Raw genomic sequence first — 12,682 nt, forward strand, 5'->3', positions numbered from 1 at the left:
CTTGCATTCTATTATGGAGAAGACAGGCGATAACCAAAGTACATATAAAAAAATAAGTAAATTACTTAATGTTAGTGGGTTATTAGTTATAAAGGAAAAACTAAAAGAAGAAAACAGAGCTAGTATAGGAGATAATTAATTTTTGGGAGGAGCAGATTTTAAATGAAGTGCTTAGTAGGCCAGAAAGTGATGTTTGAGCAGATACCTGAAAGAAATGAGGAATTAGTCCTGCGGAGGTCTGGAGAAAGAGATAACAGCTGGTACAAAGGCCCTAAAGTGGGAGCCTGGCTGGGGTTCTCCAGGAACAGTAACAGGGCCCTTTGTGCCTCAAACACAGTGAATGCTGGAAGAATAGTAGGAGATGAGGAGGAACAGGTAGAAAGAGGCCAGATCCTGTTGGGCTTATTTAAGTCCATATGGGATTGCAGCTTCTACTCTCGGTGAAGTGGGAATTATTGCAAGGCTTTATGCAGAGCCATTGACCTGATCTCACCTATGCTGAGTGCCCAACTCACGCTGCTGTTGAACATACATGGTTTGGAGCAAGGATCAGACTATTTTCAAGTGGAAGTGGTAAGAAGGAGAAAATTCTGCATGTACTTTGAGGATAATCAGGATTCCTTACAAAATGAAATTGAACTGTGAGAAAAAGAGAAGTGTGAAGAAACATAAGGTTTTCGGATTAAGCAACTAGAGAAAGAGAATGGCCATAAATTTAGAGGAAAGGCTAGGGGGAATGCAGGTTTTGCAGGGGTGAAGGGAAGATAAAGAGTATTTTGGAACACCTTGAAGATGTCTAACAGGAAGTTATATGTAAGAGTCTAGATTTCAGGAGAGAGAGAGAGATAGGCTGAAAAAGTAAATTTTGTATTTCTGATCTTATGTATATATTTAAAGCCATAAGACCAAATGAAGTCTTTGAGGAAATGAGTACAGGCAGGAAAAAAATAAAAGACAAAGCTCTGCAGTATACTAAGATTAAGTATCAGGGGGATGAGAAGAAACCAGCAAAGGAGACCAAAGAGGAGCTACTGGCAGGCTAGTAGGAAAACCCAATGAGTGAGGTGTCCTGGAATCCAAGTGAGCTAAGTGCATTAAGACAACACCATGTAAAGCCATGTCTGATAGGTCATGGCTGAAAGCCAAGTACTGATAGGTCATAACATAAGGACTAAGAAGTGTCAATTGACTTTAGCAATGCAATGATCATTGTCCACCCTCATAAGAGCTGTTTCAATGGAGTGGTGGTGGACAATGCTAGATTGGACTACGTTTGGGAAAGAATGGTAGAAGATAAATTAGAAACAGTAGGTCTGGACAGTTCTTAAAACGTCTGACTGCAAAACGGAGAAAAGAAATGGATTTGTAGCTTGTGTTGAAAGTACAAGCAAGTAAGGAAGGCAGAGAGATTGAGGGTTTGTATAATAGATTGTATATAATTATAGGCCATGGAACTTAATTTAAGTAAGGAAGTGAAAAGATGTATTTTGGTTAGAAAAGACTGAAAGGAGAGTGGATTGATCGATTCTAATTCCAATGAAAATCAAGAGGGAAAGAGCTGGAAAACCAAGGTACAGGTGTCAAAGAGTGAGATGCCAGAAGGAGAGATGATGTGCAGCAAGTAATAATTACAAAAGCTAAGGTGTGGCCATAAGAGTGAATGACTGAAGAGTGATAGTAGAAAAAGCCATCACTAGAGAAGAGGACAAGGAGTTGAGTCTGGAATGTTGGAAGGATCATCTATGTGTATGGTGAAACTGCCAAAAATCAGGACAGACAATGTGGAGAGACTATTAATGATGCAAGAGCTAAACTGTCCGGGTGTATTCAGTTGCATAGGTATAGATATGGGGAACATGGAGAGTTTAACTTAAGCAGGGTTCTATTTTGTCGAGAGGGTGGAATGAAGCAAAAATGTATCAAGGGATCCAGGGGTATATGCAAGAAAATAATCGTAATGCTTAAACATGGAATTTAAGATAGGTAAGAAGAGAAGAGAGAACATCAAGGGAATGAGAGAGACAAACTCTGGTATCATCAGTAGAATTGAAGTTCCAGCATGGTAAAATCATAGCTAGTGTTAGGAAATCAGTGAGAGTGACCTGAACAAACAAGAAATAGTGGTGATCAAAGGGTGAATGCATAAAAATGTGTGCAACATGGTTTTTATTGGTTATAACAAGGTCTAAAAAATCACTATGGAAGTGAAGGGCTGAGATAAGGTAAAAATTTCTTCAGTTCATGTTATTATAATGAGGAAGAAGCTTGGAAGGCCAGAGGTTTGAGGAAAGTAGAATTTTAAATAGTCTTGTGCTGCATAAATTCAGTCAATGATGGATAGCATATACAATGGTGGTCCCAATAAGATTGTAATACCATGTTTTTACTGTACGTTTTCTATATTGAGATTACCATTGTGTTAGAATTGACTACACCAATCAGTACAGTAACATGCTGTACAGATTTGTAGTCTAGGAGCAGTAGGCTATACCATATAGCCTAGGGGCAGTAGGCTATACCTATACCATATAGCAGTAGGCTATACCATATAGCCTATGTACCATATAGCCTAGGATAGTAGGCTACCTCATCTAGGTTTGTGTAAGTATGATGTTTGAATATCTAAGAAATCACCAAATGGTAGATTTCTCAGAACATATCCCCCTTTTTAAGCAATGCATGACTGTAATTGTTTCAAAGAATGGGACAAAGCAAAGACTAGCAACTTTTAGAAGGATGACCAGGTGCCACTGAGTGCATAAATGAAATGAGTAATTATGAAATATGATGCCTTTCATCGTTATTTTCTTCAGAAGGAGAGGAACCTCAATTTTTCATAAATAGATATTAAAATTAATTTTTACATTTCAATAAAATTCACAAAGGGAATTGCTTCTTCCGCCTTCTATTCCTTGAGTGCCTCAAGTATTCAATAACCTTAAGCCACTTGGGCTTGGGCTTGCCATTCTTACTGCCTCCAGGTACTTCCATGACTTGTGTGTTCCTTATTGTATTTCAGGTCAAAAATTGAATGTCCTAACTTCACAGTGGCCTTCTCTCCTATCAAATAAAAATTCCATTCCTCTCCCTGCATGCTACTGATTATTATCTACAATTATCCATTTATTTGTCTACTTGCTACATACAGGTTTCATCTTGTAGAAACTTTGTCTTCTCTACAGATCTCAAGTACCTGGAACAGTGCTCCCCATATGTGGCACTCAATAAATATTCATTTAATACAAAATAAGTATAACATATTAGTAGTTCTGATATTTTAAAAAGTGGTCATAAATCAATTACAAAAAGATAGCTCAATAGAAAAGGGGGTGCTTGAACCTGGGAGGAGGAGTTTGCAGTGAGCCGAGACTGTGCCACTGCACTCCAGCCTGGAGGATAGAGCGAGACTCTGTCTTAAAAAAAAAAAAAAAGAAAGAAAGAAAGAAAGAAAGAAAGAAATAAAAGAAAAAGCAAAGAGGGGAAAGACATAATGAAAAATTCACAAAATGGACATGGTCAACAACAAAAGAATAAATTTTAAATAAATATAACTTGAAACATCAGGGTATACTTTTTCACTTTAAGTTTCTATATACTTCAGGATTTTACAAATCTTATGTTTTGTGCCATAGAACAACACTCTGCAAATACACTTTTGTGCAAATAGAGATTTTCTTGTCCAGGAAAATGCCTGTGTGCAAAATAAATATTTAGCTATCAGAAATAAACATACACCACACGCATAAATATATACTCTCTCTATATATATATTTATTATCTTCATTATATTTCATATTTCATGTAAACTTCAACACTAGTGATCAATATGGCAAATGCCTTGATAAATTTTCATGTTTTATTGTTTTAGGTACTGTGGCTATAGACTTGCAAGATACAAGCTGTAGATCAGCAAGTGGCCCTACCCTGTCTCTTCCTACAGAGGGAAGCAAAGAAATAAGAAGACCTAGCATTGCTCCTGTTTTAGAGGTTGCAGATACATCATCGATTCAAACATGTGATCTTCTAAGTGACCAATCAGAAGATGAAACTACACCAGATGAAGAAATGTCTTCAAACTTAGAGTATGTTCAGATACTCTAAGGTGTAAGATTACTGGGTTTTGTGCTAATGTCCTTAAGTATTTTCTTTACATACCTTCCCAATAGGTAAGGAGCTAATGATCTTTCCTTCTGAACATCCTAGAATCATTCTTATATACTTCCACCAAAACGCACTGCTAGTAGCCAGTATCTCTTTTGACTGCAGAGCATTATAAGCCCTCGAGTTTCTGGCTTCAACATATATTTCCAGTCTCATTTTGCTCTTAATTATCTTTTATCCTCAAGGAAAAAAATATCAGTGTTCCCAAGATATAAGCTTCATTGTCATAATTGTATGGTTTTTATAGTATATTGTACTTTATACTTTGAATTTACTTTATTGCACATCCATATTGAAGTTCAATCAATTATTCAATGAAATGAAAACACAGCCCCCTCCATTAAGCTTTCCTTACTTATCTCAGTGTTCAGCACTTTCATACACTATTCATTAATTATTTTAAATGTATGAATAAAAGGAGTACTGTTTCCCTTTTCTAGGCTTCCATAATAATAGAGCGCCAATCTATATAGTATTAATCACATTGTAGCTTGCAGTAGAGTTTGTTTACATGTCTTATTCCACATATTAAATTGTCATTCTTCAGGAAAACACAGCAGTCCGCAGGCTTGACTGTGGAGTACTAAGGACATTGCTTGCCATGCCAGTTCCACTTTATATTGGTGTGTACAAGTGACTTTAATTAAACAAAACAAAAACAAAAAAAAGAAAAAAACTTGCGGCTGGGCACGGTGGCTCACACTTGTAATCCCAGCACTTTGGAAGGCCGAGATGGCAGGATCATTGGAGGTCAGGAGTTTGAGACAAGCCTGACCAACGTGGTGTGGCTGGTCTCAAACTTTACTAAAAATATAAAAATTAGCTAGGAGTGGTGGTGCGCGCCTGCAATCCTACCTACTTGGAAGGCTGAGACAGGAGAATCACTTGAACGCAGGAGGTGGAGGTTGCAGTAAGCTAAGATCCTGCCACTGCAGTCCAGCCAGGGCGACAGAGTGAGACTCTGTCTTAAAAAAAAAAAAAAAAAAAAAAAAAAAAACTAGCCAATAATTTATTTACTTGTAAACTGAGTGTAATTACGACTTCAGAAAGCTATGTAGTGATTAATTGAGATAATGGAGAAAAAGTGTTTATACAAAAACAATGTTTTGTGTAGAGTAAGCGTTCAATTAGTATTAATTACTATTAGTCATATTACGGGTAGTAGTGCCATTGGCAACATAATCTCTGACATTTCTTCCAGTGTCTTTCATAAAACATAAATTCAAGTAATGTTGAACTAAGAAGAACTTCAGTGTCATTGAAGCTTGAAAATATTCTTCGTTTAAATTTCTCACACTTAAAAAAATATTGTAAGAAAGGTTGATGTACCCACAAAACCAAATCTACTTTTCAAAGACATTAATGGTCAAAGTCCTCAAATATATTTGGAATCTAGGATGGGAACAGGGATAGGTTTGGCAACCAGTGTCTTCACAGGAAACAGTGTTTTGGAGTGCAACTGAAATTCTTTCTTTACACTTCTTAAAAAATTGAGAGGTAAAAGATTTTTTCTTATTTCTAGAAAAATGAAAGAGATGTTGAGTAATTGTAGAGATTACCAACTTCTAAATTTACAAAATTTTACTCTATAATTTTATCTCTTAGCCAACGAACTTTATTTCCTGAAAATGCTGATTTGCATCTCTTCTTTAAGATAAAATAGTTTTAACTAGGTCAGAAATTTTATGGCTTAGCAGGTAAATTTGTTAAAATCAAACACTTTCTTATTGGATAAAGGAATATTATTTTCACTAAATTTTATTTTATTGCCTAATTTTCATTTATGCTGCTACGTTTTAGAATTTTCATTCTGAAAGTCAGTATAGCCGAAATATGCTGTTGGCTGTTTTTTAAAAGTCAGCAAGCTAAATGTCTCTGATAATGTTTTAAGTATGATTCCAACAAAAACTATGTTTTTAACCAATTATCTCAGTTATTTGTTCCGTTTTGGTTATGTAGTTATGGCTAATGAATATTGATAGAGCAAATCATAATAATGCATTTTGCTTTAAATGTATTTTGTAAAAATTACCATTACTATTTATTTTTAAAAAATGAAAATCTTCTAAGCTGTGAGTTAATAAACTTTTTATAAATAGGAGCAACCAGTAAATATTTCAGGCTTTTTGACCCCTGTTGCAACTACTAACTCTGTTACCAAAGCACAAAAACACCTATACACAATACATACGTGAATGAGTGTGGCTGAATTACAATAAAGCTTTATTTATAGATACTGAAATTTGAACTTCGTATAATTTTCGCATGACATGAAATACTAGTTTTATTTTTTCCAACCATTTAAAAATACAGAAACAACCCTTGCAAAACCATGTGGAGGGCCATATTTGATCCTGGGGCCACAGTTTGCCTACCTCTCTTCTTAACTACCTCTTTATCAAAATATAATTGCAATACAGAGGTATTGATTATAATGTTATTAAAACAGAGGAACATGGTCGTAACTTAATTTCTCAAATTTGCATGCCTTATCCAAGGGTAATATTTTGTATTATTTTACAGGTATGCTAAAGGTTACCCACCTTATTCTCCATATATAGGAAGTTCACCCACTTTTTGTCATCTCCTTCATGAAAAAGTACCATTTTGCTGCTTAAGATTAGACAAGGTAAGTACTTGTTGCTGCTTTTTTGTTTACAAAATAAAATTATAACATTTTATAATTACATAATTTAAGTAATTTGTACAGCATTTTGATTATAATATGTTTAAGGGGTATTGGTATTATCTTTTCCAATGTAAATTTATATAAAGTGGTCAGTTTTACATTTTTAACTGCACAAATGATTACCCAAATGCTTTAGTCTTCTACCAAATTAGCCTACTGGATCTGCTAGTCGTGTTGTTAAAGAGAAAAATAAGGTACCAAATCTCATCCCTATGAACCCTCAACAACCAAAGTCTCCAAAAATCACTTGGGCCAAATGTGCACTATTTATTTTACCATTATTACTTTATATCTCATTATGGAATCCCTTGACATGATGGGAAGAGTAAGTCCATGTGTTAGACACAAAGATTCATTTATGACTAAAGTGAAAGCTCATATTAGAGTCTTGCCTAATATTTCCTTTCTCAAAATTTTACTGCCATTCTTGGATGTCCAAGAGAAGCTGTCCAAGAGATAAAAATTCTAATAATGCTAGAGTTTTAATCTTTTTTCACAACATAACCATTGGGCTTGACTGGTATGAATGTATTCTCTTGAAGAATAACAAAACTGATAAAAGGAAGAACCTTATATTTACTGCCCCTAGAGATTCAGATCTGCCACTCATTCTAGCTAGGGATTTTTTCTTTTACATTAAGTTTTGAAGTTACAGTTAAAAATCTCAGCTCTCCACTTACAAGTCATGTAATTTGGGCAACTAACTTCACCAAGTTTCAGTTTCCTCATCCGTAAAGTGGATATTATTTTAATATGAACCTCATAAGGCTCTTGTAGGGATTATATAATTTAGTGCATGTTTAATGAAGTGCAAGAAAGTTAATAACTGAGTTGGTGCTTAATATATTCTTGCTATTATTTTTATATGACAAATATTATAAATTTTGACTATTACTGTCACTCTTGAGGAAGAAGATTTACAGAACATTAGAAAATTCCTGCCTTTGTTTCCCTGAAGTTGCTTTGAGAATCTTTGCCATTACTCTGAAATATTCATCTGGGCCCATTGAGATGGACGATTGTGACCCTCAAGACCAAATATATATATATATTGCTTTCATTCAAATGAGATTCTGTCCCTCAAGACTGAATATATATAGGTCTCATTCAAATATATATATATATATATATATATATATATATATATATATGTCTTGAGGAACAGAATTATCCATTTCAATGGGCCCAGATGAATATATATACACACACACGTACATATGTGTATATATACACATATGTACATATATGTACATGAATACATATATACATATATATACCTATATGCACATATGTTTACATATATACACATATATATGTGTATATATATGCGGTCCTTATTATTTTAATATTATGAAGCACTTGATACTTCTGGCAAGCTATGTATTTTCAGTAACATTAATAAATCCTAAATTTCAAGGCCCTTCCCCCACATTGACTCCTTTTAAGACTAATATTATTTATAATGTTGTTATTTTCTTTATGGATAAATCTTAAAATAGTATATTCTTCAGTCACCACAAAACCTGGATTCACTTCTGGTTTTTATTTCTTTAAATGCACAGTTAAAGTAGAAAAAAATATTAGGAGACAAAAAAGTGGAAATAATTTATCTCCAAACAGGGATCCCAATCTAACTGAAAAGCTAAACTTTCAGAGAACGGGATTGATGGAGGCACAATAAGAGGATCTTTTAATATCAAAGGACTATTAACTGTCTTTTTACCATATTAATGAAGCAAAATTTCTGGGTGTTGCTGATTGTCTAGTGATACCTGGAATTATTGGTTATTTAGGTAGCATTAGACTGATAGAAGGTGGTCTGCTGTGTAAATGAGCACCCACTTTGGGATTATAGGAACAGTATGGGATTATGCAGCTGACTTTACTGTGTCTGCGAAGTGTGTGAGTTGGGATCGCCTTATCCAATTTATTCTGTGTCAGTATCAGTGGGGCTGGTGTCCTGGTCAGTGTTCATGAACACTAAATTCTCTGTTCTCTGCTCTTTGTTTCCCTATTAATTGAGCTATTTCTAAATCTCCTTAGGGAAAGTTATTTTTCCTTTATTTATCTTATAAATATTGACATTCTTGATGATCCAAACATCAGCTCAACACTATTCTTGTTGCATGCATGATCTCTTTCTGAGTGACTTTATTTCTTATATTACTTCAGATTCTGTTTATAATTCTCCAAGCACCCTTTCAATAAAGACTTGTTGCCCTTGTTCGTTACCATTTCCTTTGTTCTCTATTCTTTCTTATACCTTAGAATTTCCTTCTGGATTCGTTTTCCTGCTTCCTAGATTACCACCTTTAGAAATTCTGTTAAGGAGATTCTATTGGTGGAGAATCCTTTTAATTATGGTTTCCTTTTATTTTGCTCTCATTCTTGAAAGATGGTTTACTTTGTGTGCAAGTCCAGGCTGTTAATTTGGTTTTTGGTTTTTTTTTTTTTTTTTTTCTTTTAGCACTTTACTTACTGCCTTCTGTGCTCCAAATAATGGCTGAAAAGTCAGCTACCATTCCAATTGTTTTTTCTTGTAGATGTGGCTCTTTTCTCTGTGTCTGCTTTAAGATCTTCTCATTTGATTTTTCATCACATCTCAAAAACTCTCAGCCAATATTTACTTGAATAAGTTTTCTTTCTGATTCTCTCTTAGCTCTTTTTCAGATATTCTGATTAAATAAATGTTAGATATTCTCACGATAGCTTCCAAGTCTTAATTTTTTCACCCTAGGTTCTGTTTTTTTTCTTCTCTGCTTTTCATTTTAGTTTCTGTATTCCATTCTGTCCCGCACGTGATCCCTTTGGCCGAATCTTATGTGTAATTTAAATAATCTTTTGAGTTACATTCTTTAGCTCAAGAAGATACAGAAAAATAGATGTAGATATTATTTTTAACATCTACCTGCTAGATGTTGTTTTAAATAGCCTCTTGTTCTTCTCTTAGGCTTTAAATGCTTTCTTTTATTTAAACACATTAAATGTGCTCATTTTATATTCTGAATTTAATCACAAAATTCGTAGTCTTTGTGGGTCTAGTTATCTTGTTATGATTATTTCTGTTTACTCATGGTGCTTTGTTTTCAGCAGTGTTTTGTAATTTTTTTATTCAAGAATAATGGCAAAGAATATTCCAGAGGTGTCCGAGCATGGTGGCTCATGCCTGTAATCCCAGCATTTGGGGAGGCTGAGGTGGGTGGATTGCTTGAGCCCAGGACCCCATATCTACAAAAATACAAAAACATTAGTCGAGCGTGCTGGTGCCCACCTGTAGTCCCAGCTACTCGGGAGGCTGAGGGGGGAGAATCACTTGAGACTGGAAATTTGAGGTTTCAGTGAGCAATGATTGCACCACTGCACTCCAGCCTGTGCGGCAGGACTGAGGCCCCGTCTCAAAAAAAAAAAAAAAAAGATCAGAATATTCCAGAGGTGATAAATGTTCCAGAGAACTAACTAATCTCAACCCACATAAATAAGAAATGAACATAAAGACATATAAAGGTAAAATAGCAGAACATCAAAACAGTTCTCCATGCAGATAATTTAGCTGAAAATAATATTGGGTTAACAACGCTAATTCTGTCAAATTCTAGACTCCATGAAATAGCAAAATGCCCTTAGCCCAACGATGAGTTTTGGTAATGCTTTGTTCTTGTTTTTGTTGGCATTATTGGGTATTTTACTTTAGAGTATTTGAATCATTATCGTGCCAGCTCAAATATGCATGTAGACAGTTAGGGGTTTTTTGTTTTTTGTTTTTTTTTTCACTGTTTTCTTTTCTTCATCGCTTTAAGCATTCGGTACTGGGAATGTTCCTGAAGTTACCTAATTATGATATTACTATATTTCTTGAAATGAAAGTCAGAGAAAATTAATTTGTAAAAGTGTATACCTGGATGTCTTCTAGCAGCAAGCTTTAGTTTACAATAGAACAAGCACACACACAAAATATTGGCTCTTTCAACATCAAGCTACAAACCTGCAATTCATTTTCCTTGTCCATGCACACTTTTATTTCTTACTGCAGGTTGCAGAAATGGGCACAGAAAAATGTAACTATTTTCAAATTTATTAGAAAATAAGGATTTACGTTGTTTGATTAATTTTACATTTTCATATAGCTTAAATTTTCTCCAAATTTTAATGGAGTATCCAAATGGCATTTCAATGTATACTTTCTCTTCTCTAGAGCTGCCAACATAACTACTATGAGGATGCAAAAGCCTATGGATTCAAAAATAAACTAATTATAGTTGCAGCTGAAACAGCTGGAAATGGATTATATAACTTTATTGTTCCTCTCAGGGCATATTATAGACCAAAGAAAGAACTTAATCCCATAGTACTGCTATTGGATAACCCGTAAGTATATTTTAAGATACACAAACAAGATAAACTGTTTTAAATAGTATGTTAATGTATATCAAAAATAATTGCCTGTAATATTCTGGTAGTATTTTAAATCAGATACATTATGGTACATGATTCATTGGGAGATATATTCTGTGCTGTGATACAAAATATATCACTGAATATGATTATATTCATAAATACTACTTAAAACTGGGGTATTCTGAGAATTTTATTTAAAACTGTTTTGCAAGTGGTCATCTACTCATAATACCACAGGAAACAGGCCACTGAAATAATTACTGCAATTTTCCTTAAATTAATCAACTAGCCTGACAAATCTCTGCCAAAACTGGACAATTTTTTTTGTCTTTCTAAAGAACCATTAATTATCAGAGAAGCATTTACTGATCCATTTTTATATGTTATAACACAAAGCATCATCAGAGGTTATTATGATTGGACCACTGTTAAACCATACATTCTATGACATAATAGAAGTAATGCTTTACCTTGTGCATTTATTTGGAAAATATTGGATTGGTTCACTTTTGTTAAATAGGACTACTTAAGCAATTCAAAATTCTTATGCAAATATAAATATGGGTCACTGAATGAGACAGTCAAAGCCATTTTATTCTAAAATTATAATATCCGTCTCTGTGACTGGAAATTAGTAGCAGGTGGTCTTTAGATTAATACCATATTTTAGGATTCTCTCACTCTCCTCATCCATTCCAATGTGATGCAAATGTCAAGATGAACTATTACTAAATGAGGCCAAATTCCGTTGCCTTGTCTCTGCCTTTCAAAATTATCAAACAAAGTTTTTCATAAGAGAGACATCTGCCCAATACATTATAACTTTATAGTGTTGTTTATTCTCACTTTACCAATATCAAAATACTTATTGATGCAACTTTCTTAGAATCATCATTATAAGAATAATCAACTCCAAAAATTTATCACACTTGTAGAATTTTCATTTGAAGAATTTTCAAATATGATTACTCAATGACTTTTTCTATACTTCTTTGGCATCTAAGGAAAGCTGAGGCATATTTAGGGTAAATGAAGGGGAACAGAAACTTGGACCAAATTTCAGAAGAAATAAAAGTTTGTTAAAACAAATTTTAGAACAATCAAAGTTGCATTGTGGGATGGCTATGGCAATACAGTGGTTGTAAATCACTTCTTTCAAATATAATCTTAATTCTGAAGCATCTCTGGTAGGAAGCTCCAAGAAATTGGCTGAGCTGCCACAGGAGGGATGCCTAACTGTGTGAGTTCAAATGTGTCAGCTTTTGGCTTCTTTTGCTTATGATGAGTCCATTGCCCTGAAAGTGGAAGTTAAGACAACGGCATTTGCAAACATTGCCTTAGAGTAGCTATATGTTGTATGGCTTGGATCAAACTGGATCAATTCAGGTACCAGGTTACAGACAGGAAGATAGGAAGTGGATTGAGAAAAAAGTGGAA

The 12,682-nt window shown here is 34.3% G+C and overlaps 1 protein-coding gene across 4 annotated transcripts in view; it reads left to right on the top strand.

Annotated features, from left to right (window-relative positions):
- The window catches only part of KCNT2 (potassium sodium-activated channel subfamily T member 2), a 390,920-nt gene that overhangs the window by 278,839 nt on the left and 99,399 nt on the right, over positions 1–12,682 (top strand). For all 4 annotated transcript variants that reach the window (XM_008974047.5, XM_003820605.5, XM_003820604.5 and 1 more), the window contains exons 17-19: positions 3,869–4,082; positions 6,685–6,790; positions 11,043–11,215. In XM_008974047.5, the coding sequence (XP_008972295.3) occupies positions 3,869–4,082; positions 6,685–6,790; positions 11,043–11,215 (493 nt within the window). The remainder of the gene's footprint in view (positions 1–3,868; positions 4,083–6,684; positions 6,791–11,042; positions 11,216–12,682) is intronic.

The sequence above is a fragment of the Pan paniscus genome, chromosome 1 (assembly GCF_029289425.2).
Source record: "Pan paniscus chromosome 1, NHGRI_mPanPan1-v2.0_pri, whole genome shotgun sequence".
In the NCBI taxonomy this organism is placed as follows: Eukaryota; Metazoa; Chordata; class Mammalia; order Primates; family Hominidae; genus Pan; species Pan paniscus.